Genomic DNA, 17,055 nt, shown 5'->3' with positions numbered 1-17,055 from the left:
TTCTATCCTCTACTATATCATTATTTATATTTAAATAATTTATTTTATTATTATTATCAAGTCTTCAATTTTTTTTTTCTTTTTTGATGTATATATTTATTATAGTTTCACATTATTTCACTGAAGCATTTATTGATCATATACCATCTTGACTTATAATCCAACATTTAGTTTTATATAACAAACTTGATCTAATTGGTATTTTATAAAAAAAAAAAAATACCTCTCCTCTACAATATGAAATATGAAATAGTAATAATAATAATAATAAATTCGTTACAAATCTCTAAAGAATTTTGACCGTTTTCTGTTTTGGTAGTTAATTTAGTGCAAGTGCATCAACAGGTGGAGATTTTTTTTATTTTATTTTTAAGCTTCCGTAAGGATCCTCTCTTTTCTGTTTTCATTTAAGCCTACCTGCGAGCCACAAATCAAAACGTAAAAGCCAAATTTCTTTGCTGCAAATTACATGCTTTGCTCGGTTGCAATCAAAGCTTTTTAATGGTAGTTCGACCGATTGTGCAGGCTTGCCACACCAAAGCAGAATATGAAGAGTATGGAGCCAGCATTTGCAGAACTAATCCCGTCTTCAAAGGAATGTATTGAAATAAGAAAATTGTCACATTGATCAAAGTTAGAGCTGGCTTCTCGCTGCTAACATCGCACGGTGTTTCTGTTCGAGCACCTCACATTTAAGGGCAATTTATCAATCATTCTCTTGCCAAATTCAAATATTAGAGCAATTTCTTATCAAATTATACTGAAATAGTTGTATGAAGTATTGAGACTCAGTCACCTCCATTGCAAATAACAATTTCAATCCAACAGCTACATCCCAATTGATTAAAAGATTACATGAAAAATTACCATTCTCTTGCTTCTTATTCAGATGCTGAAGATGAAAAAAAATGTGATTTGCAAAGAAGCAAAGGAAAATTCTGATGTAATTAAATAACCAAACACAAGGGAAACAGCTCTTCATGTAAATGTAGTATCATCAACCTGCCCTCGTTGAGAAAAAAAAGGGAGGAAATAAATCTTCGCGCGTTGAAGTGAATCGCTGGTGAATTAAGGTGCCCTGTCAAATGGGGTAGTGTCATTGTAGCAGATGCCCCAAATTGCCTCAATGGCATCTTTTGCAGTGACATCCGAGCAGTGGGGATTGCTCTGAACCGACTTCAGAGACCGCCTTCGAACGCACTCCTTTAGCAAGACAAGAAAGCAAATATCAATTACAATAGCCAGTCTGGAGCATATTGAAATGATCATTGATGCAAATACAGCTTACGCATTTGGATGTGGTTTCCAGAATAGAATCGGCAGTTGACATGCAAAACAGGTTTGTAGCACAAGAAAACAGAATTGCATACAAACACTATAATTTAGAGTCGGGTACTACCAAAGTATCTGGAGACTCTTGAAAGAATCAAGGGCAATACTACAAGTCTGCCATACGAAAGGGTACCTCCAGTTTTAATGATCCTTCAAGCCCTTGTTTTTCTTCCTATATTCCCTTCACGCTAGGAGCGCGCTTATAGACATGTGCTCTAGGTTCGACAAACGAAATACAGACATGTAACATCACTCAAATCCACATGTGAGAACCATTGTTGGGGCAAATTGAAAAGATACAACCATGCGGCATTCCAACATTCCAACCATGCGACATTTTGGTTGGGTTAGCAGACTAGGGATGGTGAATCACCAAAGCTCTAGGTAATTCAAGGGCAAAAGTTAACCGCCAACACAGATCCTTCAATAGTTGTTTCCTCATTTCTCACCACCTTGGCATGATCTATCGACTCTCCCTAAACTCTACATCAATCCTAAAATCCCATATCAACCTAAATTCTCAATCACTTTCTTTGTTACCTGAACAGCCTCTCAACCTCACTTTGGACCAATCACAGTTCAAACAAGCACAATCATTTTAACAGACTTCAAACTAACTTGACTGAGTTCCAAGCAGTTCGGCCAATTACAACTCACCTAGCTAATGTTTCCCCCAACTGAGGTCCAAGGTAGACCAAGAGTCTAGCATAAGTTTACTACACGAGTAATGGGGAGGGTGTTTTCTGGGTAGATGGAGGCGGAAGAGGAAGGGCCAAAAGTTGATGCTAATGTGACGGATGATCTGAGAGTACGAAACTGATGGGTAACAAGAAGAATTCAAGCGCCTAAGGAAGAAAGAAAAGAAGGTTCCGAGATTGAGATAGAGGTGGTTTAAGGAACCGATGTGAAGAGAAAAGTCCAAGGTGATCAAAAGTGAAGAGCTTGGAGATTAGAACAACTTTCATCTTGGAAATCAAAAGGTGCAAGCCCCAAAGAACTTGAAGAATTCACTGAGTTTCTGAAGCTTAGTTTACGGGCAGTAGTCAGATAGCCCAAAGTGCAGATAGTTTGATGATGCTGAAGCAAGAGGGTGATAAAAATGCTTTTAAAATTTTTAAAGATTTTTATAAAGAGGATTCTAATTCTACCGTCCTAATGACTGCCTTGAGTTATTTTAAGAATACGTGGTCTTTTCATTATTTATAAGAGAAACACCATGGACTATGCTAGGATCTTAGAAACACAAGTGGATATGTAATTATGGACGATGTAATGCAAAATATGACAGTAGAGATGAAACCTCAAAGGGCCAGAGTCGAGGAGCATTCAGTAGCAGCAGAAACGTCCAAGAGAGTTTGATAAGCACCGACCTAAATGAGGACAAAAGGAATACCTTTGAATGTCCCATGGAATGAGGAACTTATGGAAATCAAGAATCGAATAGACCATTGCCTAAGATGCAACAGTTCAATGTGTTCCATAAGGATTGAACAAAATATTCTCAATATCATTGGGACCATGAGAATGATACACTTAAGATTTCAGATTAACGAGTCAATCAAGAGGAGGCATTTGCACAACTTTGCTAGTTCAAAGGAGGATGAAGCAACAAATATTTGATAATTAGAGAGCATTACTTAGAAGGGAAAAGCATAATGAGTCAAACTCCCATGCCCTGAAGAAGCATAGGATGAAGGAAAGCAGTAATGTTTTCCTTTTAGAGGGAAGGTCTTTACCGTCATCAAAGTGACACGTCACTTCCTGGATCAATTCTTCCCGTAGTTTTCTTAGACAGGGAAGGCACAAGTTAGCTCAGCAAACTCCCTCCTTTCTCTCTCTATGTATCCCCCTCTCCCTTTTGATTCTTCTTCCCATGCGCTCATGATGTCACTGCTGATACCCCTCTCCACACATAGTCATCATCAGCCTCCCCTCTTCTACCTGCTCTCTCAATTTCCCTCTCGCTTTTGTCCTTTGGCAGGTAGCCATGATCACTCAAAGTCAGCACAACCATCGCCACTGGAGAGCAATTATCATTGCAACTGTTTCCCCTTTTCCCTCTCTTTCCTTCTTTGCACACTGCGCTAATGCTTGTGTGCCGTATCATCATTGTATATACATTCTAGCACTGTCACCCACGCCTACAAGCCTTGTGTGTCGCCGTTGCTTGGAGTCCGACTGGCCCCAACACCACATACACCTGAACATCATCACCACTACTCTCACCTAGAGCTCCACCACTACCCTTACACGGAGTACCAACAGCCTCGCATTGGGAATTGGCTAATAGTGTCGACCATTCTTCCTGCCAACACCCTCCCTACAATGTCGCCACTACTACCCTTGTGCAAAGCACTACTGCACGCTGCATTTACACAGAGCAAGGATAGCCTCACGTTGGGAACTAGCCAATGGCGTCGGCCTCTCTTCCCACCCACAAACACCCTTTTTCCCAATTTTCCTCCTACCTATTTTCAGATTTAGAGCAACTATTAGCCATTTAGAAAAAGAGAGTCACCAATCCAAATTCAATTAGAAGATAAGTTTAGGAAAAAGAATTTAGTTCGATTGGTGCAAGTGTTTCGTATTAGCAAATAGCATATTATGTTCTATCCATTAAGAAAATTGCAAGGTAAAAATTTGGTTTTATTATATTTCTATTTTAGGTTTATTTGAGTATTTATATTGGTATATTTAGTTTAGGATGAGAAATTAATAGTTGTTTATTAGTAGTAGGAGTTGGATTCTTTAATTTATGTTTTAGGTAATTAGGCCAAGATTGGATCCATTATTGACCTTGAGTTTTAATTAATCATAGTTTTAATTAATTCTTAAATTGTGTGATTATTGTACCTAGTAAAATTATTCCTTGGTTTGAGTTTTAGATGTTTACCTCAAGGTTTCAAATTTCGACCCGTGCCGAGGTTTCGGTCTCAGACCGGAACGATACGGTTTTGGTATCGTATCGTGCCATGCCGATACAGTTTCGATATTTTTTTATTAATATATAGTAATTATTAGATAGATATGTTTATTGTATATAATTTTAAAATAAATTGTATATTGATTTTATATAAGTTGCTTGAACAACTTAATATGGTTAAAAAAAATAATTAAATATAATTTTCTTTAAAGATGTATTAATTACTCGAATTAAAATTGATACATCATAATTATATAAATTAATTATGTATTCATTTAATTAATTATTAATTTAAATCTTATATATTTAAAATGGTAAAAAAAATTAAAATATAAATTAAACAGCAAAAAAAAAAATTTATTAGAATATAAATATGATTTGTTAGAATTTTTTATTTTTTTTAAAAAAAATTAAATAAATTTAAAATAGTATAAAGATTTTTTTTAATATCAATTAATTTTTAAATTTTTTTTTTTAAATTTTAAATATATTTTATAGGGATAATTTAATTAGGGTTTATAAAAGCCTATTCAAAATATCACACTTAGGAATTGTTTAATTAATTAAAAAAAATTCGTTTGTAACAGTGCCCGATCTCGCGATCGCATCGCATGGAGCGCGACGCCTCCGTCGGTGGTGGAGGCATCGCGCGAAGCTTCTGGCTCCGGCGGAGGCACCGCGCGATGCTTCCGGCGCCGGCGGAGGTGTCGCGCGACGCTTCCGTCGCAGCGGGAAGCGTCGCGCGACACCTCCACTGCCACTAGAAGAGACCTGTGACGCTTTCGATGGCAGCGAAATTTGTTCTCCTACTGTGCCGGTTTCGGTTGGTCACCGGAACGGTAAATTTCGACTATTTCGGGCGGCACGGCTCGGCACTTCAAACCTTGATTTACCTATTGTATGTTTGAAATGGCTAAAGTTATCCTTTGGTTTTTTGTTTTTTTTTATAATCCAAGCTCAACTAATTCTAGAGGTGGACGACCTTCCCCCGGTTCACCTACCAGTAAATCCAGAAGCACAAGCGGATTCATGCCCAACACCCAACTTCCCAGATTTTACTAAAGTTATCCTTTGTGCACTATATACCTCTTGTGCATGAATTAAATAAGTAAAAAATATTATTTATACTGCTAATGATATTCTTTTTTTATTATATACATATAGGTGATCAATCAACATGGGGAGGAATTATTTTCATAGGATAAAGTTGATACTATATATATATATATTCTTTTTTTATTATATACATATAGGTGATCAATCAACATGGGGAGGGATTATTTTCATAGGATAAAGTTGATACTACAATTGCTCCTTGTTTGTGTTGCTTTCCCTTCTATGCTATATGTGATTACTTGTATGCTTATATCATGCATATATTGACATTTGTATACTTGTGTTATAAACCTTTATCTAGACCATTGCTGAAATATGGTTAAATTAATACAACTTAAATGATGATTTACGATAATCTCTCAAACTAACCCTTGCTTAAATAACATAATTACATAATACGTGAACCCAAGGAGGATAATTATTGAGTAGAAAGTCAAAGTGAAACGACAACAATTATAAATACTAAAAATAAATATTAAAAAATAAACCCTCTAAACTAGTGTTTACCCGTGTAGCTACACTCCCGCAACAACATGGTGGGATGGGTTGCCCTCATTGTGGCAAAAGGCGAATACGCTCGCCCCCAACGCCCCCGTCAACCCGTCCCAGGATCAATACGGAGGAGGTAAATCACGAGCGGCTACTAGCCTTTGGAATAGTGACTAGCACATAAGAAAGGTATTTACCTCGGCTTTGCCGGGGATGGGTTGCCCTCATGCACTACTATATCGTTGTTTATCACTTATTAAGGCTTTAATCCATGTATGTATCAAATGACACTATCTTTAAGGGTGACTTTCATATTTATTTCTTAGTGGATTTATTACTGAAAATAAAAGGTGATAGTGTAAAATGCATTTAATTGTGATAAAAGATGATGAAATTGAGTGAAATGACTTGTGATAAATAAAAGCCGATAATTAAATGGATTTATTTGTGGAGAATAATCCATTAAGTAGGATCAGCTATATGGATCATTTTACGTCATTGAATTTTATCTTATATTATATCATTATTTATATTTAAATAAATTTTATTGTTGCTAATCAAGTCTTCTTTGGTTTTCCTCTTCCTCATTTGATGTGCACATTTATCATAGTTTCACATAACCTAACTGGAACATCTATTGGTCGTCTCACTCAATAAGTGAATTCCGACTTTCTCTCTAATGTTTTTATTTCTTATCTTGTTCATCATTGTATGTTCGCACATCCATCTTAACATCCTGATCTCTACAACTCTCATATTCTACTCATGTGCTTGAGTCAAAACTCAATATTTAACTCCATATAACATAGCAGGTTTAATCGTCGTTTTGTAAAACTTTCTTTTTAATCTTAGAGGTACTTTACAACATTATCATCTCGGCGTGCCTACTATTGTTTGCCACCGTCGCTACAGCAACAATAAGATGTCATTGTGGTTACCACCATTGCCTCAGATTGTTGCCAATGTTTCTCTTCTCCAATAACATTAGGTTTTGAGTTTTAGGTAAGCTACTCGATCAATTTCCATCAAATCATATCAATTAGAGTCTTATTGCCTTTAATCATGTTGAAATTAGAAATGTATGAGAAGACTAGCAAGTTAGACACGTGCATTCACTTTGATCTCCTTTATAAAGATGTTCAATTTTTGCATAATATAATCAATCATTATTTTCCCTTCTTTCATTATGTTCAAATGTATTTCCTTCTCTTTAATGTATGATATTTGTAAAGATGATGGTGGATGATAAATAGTTTACGGTTTTTTCTTAAATATGAAAATGAGAAATTGTTGAAGGGGGTTTCTTGAGTTTGTTTCCTTCTCTTTTAGTGCATTACAATTTAAATTTCTATTTTAAACCTCTTTGTTAGTGTTGGGTAACCCATAACTTATATATAAGACATCACCTTAGTTGAATACATAGTCAACTCGTATAAAAAAAAAATAGATTTGGTGCCCGTAGTTTATCTTTTTACCTTATCTTTGATATTATATCTGAATGTTGAGCTATGTTATATGACGTTGAATGTTATACTATGGCTTGAACACATAAGCAGATGAGTTGTAAAGATGAGAATATTCAGGTGGATGTGTGAATATACAAGGATGGGCAGACTAAGAAATAAGAGCATTAGAGAGAAAGTTGGAGTTGCATCTATTAAGGAAAAATTCCGACATATTTAAAATAGTGCGGATATATACTTAGACGGTCAATAAATGCTCAGTTAGGCGATGTGAAACTATAACAAATACACACGGAAGAGGAAGACCAAACAAAGATTTGGTTAGCAATAATAAACAAGATAAAAATTTATTTAGGTATAGATGATAATATAATAACGGATAGAGCCTAATGACATAGAACGATCCATATAGCCAACCCCACCTAATGAGATAAAATTTGATTGTTGTTGTTGTTTGATATTATATCTGAGTTGTGACATATTTTCTCTTGATGTGTCCTAATAGATCTACCAATTAGAGGAGTCTAGAGTTGTCTTACAGCGAGCCGATGTGGATGTGCCTACTTGTTTCCAAAATTTATCTGGTGAATGATTTAATTTGATGAAATGGATACCATGAGTTTAGCGGTAACTTTATTAGAAGGAAAAAATTAGTTATATACCTTGTCTCCTTTTATCGCTTGACAGCTTCTCCTATATTACTACTCTTTTATATTCTAGTTGTTTATCTATTTTGTTTATTCTCTATCGAAACTTATTGGTGGAAAGATAATTACCAAGAAATTACTTTAAACACACAAAACATGGAAATATAGGGTGGTCCCTTTAAGAGAATTTGAACTACCATGATCAATTAAATTACATGAGTAATTATGCTAAACTAATCAAATGATAGACAAATTATACAATAGAGTTTTGACTCTACATTCTGAAAGAGCTCCATGATAAACAAAATTAACAAGATAGTGAATGCAGCTTTATACCATAGGGCTTCAGCTCCACACTCTATAACAGTTGCATATTTACGATGAATTAAGAATCAAAAAAATTTAGAGCATTAACTCTACAATAAAGATGGGCTCTTGGATCTTTTTGAGTGCTTGTAGGCTTTGGTTATTTTACATAAGATCTTTTCTCGCTAAATGGATTGCAGGTCATTCACTCCTTAAGTAAAGTGCATTTCTAGTAGATTACGGGTGGTTCACTATACACAGCCACACACACATGATGCACTTTGTTGTGAGCGGATTGCAAACCATTGGCTCCTATATACGATGTATTCTGATCAAGTGGATTATGAGTGATTCACCATCTATTTTATATTTATATATGATGTAGTCTCATATTAGGTGGATTGTAAATCGTTCACCTATATATATGATACATCTTTTGATAGGTAGATTATAGGTCATCAAGCCTCTTTATAAATTATGTTAATTCTTGTGTAAAATAAAATAACTCTGCCCATGACGAACCAGTCATGACAAGTCTTAAGCTCGGATAAAAGAGGAGGGTTGCGTTAAGTTGTCAACCAGCGTTAAAACTATGACAAATGTCCAATGAATTGATCTATTAAACTATTTTGCCAATGCTAGGTTGCTCCTCGAAAGGAATGTATTGCAGGGTTTGACTGTAACGTCTCAGCAAGGACAGCTACATCTCTAAAACTCAGGTGTAGTACTAAATATGTAAGAATTCGCGGTACAAGGTCCGACTGTAACGTATCAGCAATGATCGCTACATCTCCATGAGAACTTGGATGTAGTGTTAAATAGACAAGAGTTCTCACACCATAGGTTGGATAAAAACAAATATGATAAGAAAACTAATAGTCTAAGATTTGGAACATGGAATATAGGAACTTTGTAAATCAATAGAGGTAGTAGATACGATGACTAGGAGGATAATTAGTATTTTGTATGTACAAGACACAAAATGGGTAGGCGAGAAGACAAAGATAATAGAGAACTCAGGTTTTAAGTTATGATACACAAGAAAAAGCAAACCAAGAAATGGAGTGGGTATTATTGTAGATAGTTCGTTAAAGGATGAAGTCATAAGAGTAGTTAGACAAGATGATAGAATTATAACTCTTAAGATAATAGTGGTGAAAGAAACTATGAACATAATTAGCATATAAGCACCGCAAAGATTAGATGAAGCTATTAAATCAAGATTTTAGGACGGCTTAGATGAAGTAATACAAAACACAAATGAAATGATTTTAATATAAAGTGATCTAAATGAGCATGTCAAAGTAAAAAATGAGAAATTTGAGGGAACATGGGGATTATGAGTTTGGAATGAGAAATGAAGAAGGGAAAACTATATTAGATTTTACAATAGCATATAACCTTATATTAGATAATACGTTTTTTAAGAAAAGAGAAGAACACTTAGTCATGTCCAAAAGTGGGAATAATAAATCGCAAATTGACTTTCTTATAGTTAGGAAAAAGAATAGAAAAATTTATAAAGATTGTAAGGTCATCCCTTGAAAAAACTTAACTATCCAACATAGGTTAGTAATGTTGGATATACGTCTCAAGCATAGTATCAATATAAAGAAAATATATACTATTCTTAGAATTAAAAGGTAGAAGTTAAAGGATGAGAAACAAAATATATTTAAGGAAAAGATACGAGTACAAACATTAGGTGAAATATAAAGTGACTCTAATATGACATGAGATAAGATAGTATCAAAGTTGAACATAGTAGCTAAGAGTGTACTTGGTGAGTCAAAGGGACAAGCATCACTTAGTAAAAAATCTTGGTAGTGGAATGAAAAAGTATAAGAGAAAGTGAATAAAAAAACGAACAGCTTATAAGGAATTATATATTTGTAAGAACGAGGAAAACTTAAAAACAATACACAATTGCCAAGAAAGAGACTAAAAAAGTAGTGAATAAAGCAAAGAATGAAACTTTTGAACGATTATATCAAAAATTGTATAAAAAAAATGAAGAGACATTTATAAAATAGCTAAAGTGAGGAAAGGAAGACAAGAAATCTTATCCAAATAAAATATATTAACGATGAATATAATAGGGTACTAGTAAACGATGAAGAAATAAAAGAGCAATAGAAGAGGTATTTTCATCAACTTTTTAACGAAGGTTTAGGTGACCAACTTAACTTATGTAATTTAAGTAGGTCAAATGAGTATAGAAATGTAAATTTTTATCATAGAATTCAAACTTCAGAAGTAGAACAATATTTAACTGGGATGCATAATGAAAAAGTCATTGGACCAAATGATATTCTGATAATGGTATGGAAGTGCCTAGGAAAACAAAGTATTGAATAACTTACAAAATTATTTAACATGATATTGAAAATGAAAAAATGTCTTATCAATGGAGGGTAAGTACTCTAGTTTCCTTATATAAGAATAAGAGAGACGTACAAAATTGTACAAACTATAGAGGTATTAAACTAATGAATAGTACCATGAAACTTTGAAAAAAAAAATAATAGAAAATAGATTAAAGAATGAGACCACAATGACCGAAAATCAATTTAGGTACATGCATGGAAGGTCGACAATAGAAGCTATGCATCTTAAGTAATTAATTGAAAAATATCGAGAGCAAAAATAAGATCTACACATGGTATTCATTGACTTATAAAAAGCTTATAATAGAGTCTCAAAGGAAATTATATGGAGAATTCTAGAAAAGAGAGGTGTTAGCATCATATATTGAACTAATTAAGGATATGTACGAGAATGTAATAACCAGAGTAAAGACTCCAAGTGGAGTAACTAAAGCATTTCCAATAAAGATAGGGTTATATCAAGAATCAGCTCTAAGTCTGTATCTTTTTACACTAATTATGGACGAACTCACTACGCGCATTCAAGACACAGTATCGTGGTTCATGTTGTTTGCAGATGATATTGTTTTAGTAGATGAAATACATGAAGGTGTAAATGCTAAACTAGAATCTTGGCGGAAAATATTATAAGGGAAGATTTTAGGCTTAGTAGAAAAAAACAGAATATATGAAATTTAAATTTAGCAATATTAGACGTAATGAGACAATTGTTAACATAGGAGATAACGAGTTGCCCGGAATCGAGAGGTTTAAATATTTAGGATCATTTTTACAAAATAATGAAGGATTGAGCGAGATGTCTTACATAGAATACAAATGGAGGAGAGCATCGAATGTTATAGGACCGTAAAGCACCTCTAAAACTTAAAGGAAAATTCTACAAAATCGCAATTGGACATGTTATGTTAGATGAAGCTGAATGTTCGAGCACATAAGTAGAAGATGAAAGTTGCAGAGACGAGGATGTTAAGGTGGATGTGTAGACATACGAGGATAAACAGAATAAAAAATGAGAGCATTCGAGAGACTATTAAGGTGGATGTGCACCCTTAATAATGTCATTCTGTAGGGATGATGCAAGGATGAATGTTGTCTTGAGCAAGGAGGCTTATCCCTTATATAGAAAAGGAACCTTTTGGGTTGTGACAACTTTAACAACTAAGCCATGTTGAATAATTGACAAAAGTTGTCGTGTTTTAGAAATGTATGCATCTACAGATTGGTTTCCTTAGAATAATAAAAAGGTCGATGGAGAAAAAGGACAACATTGATTTTAGAAAGTCATTGCTTAATATCCCAGCATCCAAGCAACTGCAGTATACAGATGCGCAATTTCACAATATTCTAAAACAAATAGATCCTGTAAAATCCACTATAGTAGCTGTAATGGCATATAACTATTTTTTGCAAGTTCTAGCGTAAGATAAACTCACTTGTTCATGACCTCGTATTTTTAAAAATCCACGTAACAACTCTCGCTTGTAATGGCAATCTCCACTCAGGTGATTAGCACGAATCTAGAAAAAAGAAGAATATCACTCACATGCAATATTTTAAGAAAACGCAGATCCTGAAAACTTGATGTATAGATATTATTCATGTTGCAAAACAAACATTGTAAGAAATTGTGCTCTCACATTCTGATGCTCAGCAACTGATCAAATCTCATGAAGTTCACAAGTACAAGTCAGTAATTTTAGCACCCAGTAATATTGTACCTCAGAACAAGCATGATGAGCACAATTTGTCCAGTCCAAGTTTTTTGCCCGGCAATCATCATAGGCATGGATTAACTCGTGAATAATAACTTGATCTATCTCATTTTGGAAAGACATATGATTACAACAAATTGTTATCTGCAATAGAAAAATAACAAAGATTAAATTAAGGTGGCACATGTAATACAGTTAAAAGTAAAAAAGAATGTTGAGACAAAGTTATTAATTAATGTATAACTCATGCCATCCATTTAAATTACAAAGAAAAAGTGTAAGGATTTAAAGGAAAATTGTAAATTCAACAAGTACAACTTGGAATATCACCCAGTCAACCAAGATAATTATTAGAGCACATGTTTAATGAGTAAAATAACTACAGGTGGATATTTTGAAGATCTGCAGTATTTGCAGAAAAATAAAAAATCTTTCTACAAATCAAGTCCCAGCAACCATTACCAACACTAAAACAAAACAAGAACATCAAACGCATAGTCAAGAATGAACTACTCTAGGAATTTTCACCAAGAGCACTGCGTAAAATCTAAGAACCATACTCCATTCTTACCAAATCATAGTGGTCCAGAACAAAAAGGCACTCAGTACACATTTCAATCTATCATATTTGCCAATAGAAACATGAATGCAATTTTGTTATAAAACCTTGTATTACAGTTGGAATATTGGATGCAGAATGAATAGTCTTGTAGGATAGCTCCTACTAAACAACCTTTTTGATCATTAAGATAACAAAGAGAAGATGTTCTTCCATGCATTCACACCTTTGACGAATTTATATGTATACATTTCTACAGCCCAATTTGCATAAGAAATTTAAAGCTTAGCTTTATTACCATTCTTGAATTTCTTGATCACAACTCGGAACAGTAGTGTATTGAAGACAACTAATACCAAGACCAATACAAGTTGGCAACAACAATTTGATCATGTCATCCAACATTTTTGCATGATTTTATATTGTATACATTCCCATAGATGTAATATATTAACTTTGGTATCAATTAGACTCTTAACACTCAAAAAGATATTCTTCAATGACTTGCTACAATAAGTTTATGGAATTAAAATTCATTATTTTAGCCTACCAAATTATGACAGTCTTCTAACAAGTGTTACTAAAACTCATCCAACTTTCCATAAGAAGTCTTCAACTTCAATGATTTTAGAATTTATCTTACTGAAGTTGTATATATATTAAAGTGAAAGGGAATACAATCATTATTCATTTTATTATTGTTGTCAATAAAGTTGCTGAAGGGGAGCCTTGTCGTAACGGTAAAGTTGTTACTTTGTAACCTAAAGGCTCACGGGTTCGAATCCGGGAAATAGCCTCTTGAAAAAAAACAAGGTAAGACTGCTTATAATAGATCCTTCCCCGAGACCCCGCATGGCGGGAGCTTCCTTTCAATAAAGTTGTTGTCATGTGACCTTCTGGTCACAGGTAAGTCGTGGAAACAACGTCTTGCAATGTAGGATAAGACTGTGTACAATAGATCCAATGTGGTTCAACCCTTCCCCGGGACCCCATATTGGCGGGAGCTTATCCACTAGGCTAAAATGTTAAATGTCAATAAATATGTGTTTTTTTTTGTAGCCTATAGTGAAGCCTCTCCAGCATTAAATATTTATCTAAATAAAATTTTGAGGATTTTCCACAACCAAAATAAGCTTTATTTTGACATTTATATCAACCACGCATAACTAATGCACAATGAGAACTTTACTTTTGCTAGTTTTCCCTTTGTGAAATGACAATCATAGACTTCCAATGCTGGAAATAAAATTGAGTTCACAATGTAATCTCAACAAGAAATAAAATCAAGGCATGAGAAATACAACTGATATAACTCTATGTGATTGTGTTTAAGGGGGAGGCATTGATCCAATAAATAGGTCATCATAAGCACAAAAAAGGTTTCTGGCGTCTAGCAGTGAGTGTAAACAAAATATTCTCCTCACTCAAATGAGTACAAATTCCCGTGACTTATGATATCAGCCAAAAATTGGCTCATGCAACTCTGAAAGCCAAAGGCCTTCCCTTAGAACTTGGAAGAGAGTGACAGTAAATTGACCAGTAGCATTCAGGACTAGAACCCAAGCTTAAACAATGCACTTAATAGTAATCAGTTAATTTGCACATCATAGCAATGCAGAATAATGCAATTTAGTATCATGAATACCAAAACACATCAATTGATGACGAAAAGTGCATGATATCTAGTGTCGCTGAAGAATGAAACGAAGTAAAAAATTCAAATTTCGTTTTAAATATAAGCTACCCCGCGGCCTCTGGAATAGCCACCTGCGGAGGTCTGTCCTTTGCATGTGATCCCCATGAGAAGGCGCCCCCACACGGGGCACCCAGCCTGTTCCATCTTCTCCCTCAGAAACCTCACCGTAGGATCTGATTGCAACGCCCACAAAAATTAACAATGAAACAAATTAACCCATTTGGCCTTTGAATCACGAGATGAGCTTTCGCAATCGCTAGAGTGTGAAGAACTTACGTTGGAGGCTTTTGTTGATGCCATCGACGCATGCCTTGTACGACATGCTGCTTCCGGCGCCAGTGGAAGACATGCCCTCCTCGGCACCGTCCATTACGCCTGATCAGCGCCCTCCGATAACTTTCACCTGTTCAAGGAGACTCTGCGCTGTGAGCCACTGGCAGGACCAGGGGAAGGGGGGGAAAACTCTTCTTTTTAAGTTTCTTAGAGCTGATAGATAAGAAGTACTTGACTGGCTCCGACTGCAACAACTATGAAAGGCTGGAGTGGCGCCGCTGCCCACCGGAGAGACGCCGCTGCCGACCGGAGAGATCCGAACATACGCCGCCCGCTGGATGAAATTCCCTAGTTACTTTTTAAGGATTCTAAAAAATTAAATGAATAAATAAATAAACCCTAACCCTTCTTGGGTTTATAATACATAAAAATATATATAATAATTATTATTATAATTTTTAAAAATGAGTCAAAACAGTTTATAAAATCCAAACTAAATTTAAAGAGTTTATAAACTCTAAAACAACTTATAAATTATTTTAGAGAGTTTATAAACTCAGCTAAATATCCTATAAGTTCTGAATATAAATAAGTCGATGTTTATGGAGAATAAAAACATGAATTAAATTAAATAATAAATAAGTTTATTAATCTGAAATAGGCTTAATATTTAATTTTTAAAATACATTTTAAAATTATTAATGGTATAACATGATGCAAACCCTAATTTTTATTGTAGCCTATGATTTTTTAAAATCTTCAATATTTTCTCCTTACACTAAATCAGAGATGGAGAAACTTCTTGCTCTTTGATTGCAAAGAGTACGAGAGGTTTACAATAGAATGTTAGAGATTTACAATAAAATTTAAGAAAAATAATATAAGATGTTAGTGTAGATCATTTTGTTGTTGTTTCATAGCATTTCAAAATCTTTTAGAGCCTTCTCCTTGTAATAATTGCTTGACACGGTCTTGATGTGTTAGCAACCATCAGTAGTCGATTGATGGTTGGCATAGATGAAAAGCTTTATACATTCATTCCATTACACTATCGTTGAATATGTCTTTAATATTTGATTGATTCCTTTAGATCGCGACTATTTTTCACTAGTAACTTCTTCATCTAGCCTATTTCAATCGATTGATCATAGACTAGAGAGCACTTTTGGAGTTAATTTCTGAATCAACTACCTAATCGATTCAATCGAGTCTATTAAAAGACTCTTCAATTGACTAGTGTGTCAATTACAATGGATCATTATCTAAGTTTAAAATTATCCTCACTCAAATATTTGCTCTCAAATTTTAGTTTACCATGCATCTTCTTCCATGAGATCATTATGTTTCTCATCTCTTGAATACATGAAGTCATTAATTCTCTTCACGTGTCATCTTTTTTCTCCTCTTATGAAGTCCAACCCCTACCATCTTCTATCAAGCTTCTATCCTTGGAATGCACTAATCATCGTCTCTCTCCTTGTGTCATTCTTTATGCTCCGCTTGCCCCCAGGGCAAGATTGAGTTGATTAGTACGAAATGGAGTTACTATAATAGAGCAAGGGTTTAAATCTCAGCAAAGTCGAGAAAAAGGCCCTCCCTCGCACTAGCCAACTACAGCTTCCCGATTTACCTCCTCACAAATAGTCGTGGGGTCGACCATGTAGGGTCGTTGGAGTGGCGGATTCCACCTTTTTGCTACAATTCTTTATGCACCGCTTGTATAGTCCACTTCCCAAGTAAAGTTGTACTCAGATTATCCTCATTCCATAGTTCCTCGAGTGCCCATACCACCCATCTCCAATGTACATGGTTTCAAGTCATTAGGTAACCATCACCTTGGTTGCATCAAGTCATCTCAATGTGTGTGTCCATTGAGTCTTTATACACTTAAACACACATATTAGCTTACAAGGCAAGACCTAATTTAACTCCTTTATCCAAATATCAAAAATCATAGCACTAGCCACTTAGGCATGAATGCACCAACAAATAAAAGACATCATTTCATTGAAAAATGTGTAGAGCTAAAAGTCAATAAGACAGTAAGTTGTTCAAGTTTGTTCGAGTGCATTTGTTCATGTCAAGTAGATGAGTACATAGCAAAAATTAAAAAATATAAATAACAACTCAGCTAAAATGGGCATATAAATAT

At 34.6% G+C, this 17,055-nt stretch overlaps 2 protein-coding genes across 4 annotated transcripts in view; one reads left to right on the top strand and one right to left on the bottom strand.

The window, feature by feature from the left end:
* LOC122042341 (actin-related protein 3-like) overlaps positions 1 to 825 on the top strand; it is a 31,107-nt gene extending 30,282 nt beyond the window's left edge. For both annotated transcript variants that reach the window (XM_042602396.1, XM_042602395.1), the window contains exon 10: positions 526 to 825. In XM_042602396.1, the coding sequence (XP_042458330.1) occupies positions 526 to 606 (81 nt within the window). In that variant the 3' untranslated portion in view covers positions 607 to 825. The remainder of the gene's footprint in view (positions 1 to 525) is intronic.
* Positions 773 to 15,294, bottom strand: LOC122042343 (mitochondrial inner membrane protease ATP23-like). 2 transcript variants are annotated; one of them, XM_042602397.1, is made up of 6 exons: positions 15,135 to 15,294; positions 14,907 to 15,033; positions 14,679 to 14,803; positions 12,382 to 12,519; positions 12,097 to 12,180; positions 773 to 1,203 (listed from the first exon to the last, which is right to left on the bottom strand). In XM_042602397.1, the coding sequence occupies exons 2-6, from the start codon at positions 14,998 to 15,000 to the stop codon at positions 1,069 to 1,071; spliced, it is 576 nt and encodes a 191-aa protein (XP_042458331.1). In that variant the 5' UTR covers positions 15,001 to 15,033; positions 15,135 to 15,294; the 3' UTR covers positions 773 to 1,068. The 2 variants fall into 2 exon arrangements, with proteins under 2 accessions (XP_042458331.1, XP_042458332.1); XM_042602398.1 differs by having other exon boundaries at positions 15,140 to 15,281.
* Positions 15,295 to 17,055: the final 1,761 nt, after the last annotated feature.

Source organism: Zingiber officinale, chromosome 2A (genome assembly GCF_018446385.1).
Source record: "Zingiber officinale cultivar Zhangliang chromosome 2A, Zo_v1.1, whole genome shotgun sequence".
Taxonomy (NCBI): domain Eukaryota; kingdom Viridiplantae; phylum Streptophyta; class Magnoliopsida; order Zingiberales; family Zingiberaceae; genus Zingiber; species Zingiber officinale.
The sequence above is the reverse complement of the archived record's forward strand: the minus strand, read 5'-3'. Positions and strand labels throughout refer to the sequence as shown.

What these genes read in the sequence shown, in the direction of transcription:
- LOC122042343 (XM_042602397.1), bottom strand. Translation starts at nt 15,000, where the DNA reads ATGGACGGTGCCGAGGAGGGCATGTCTTCCACTGGCGCCGGAAGCAGC. An exon ending in GCTATTCCAGAGGCCGCGGG is followed by an intron (nt 12,520 to 14,678) that starts GTAGCTTATATT and finishes TTTCTATTGCAG; the next exon opens with ATAACAATTTGTTGTAATCA. An exon ending in AAATACGAGGTCATGAACAA is followed by an intron (nt 1,204 to 12,096) that starts GTGAGTTTATCT and finishes GTCTTGCTAAAG; the next exon opens with GAGTGCGTTCGAAGGCGGTC.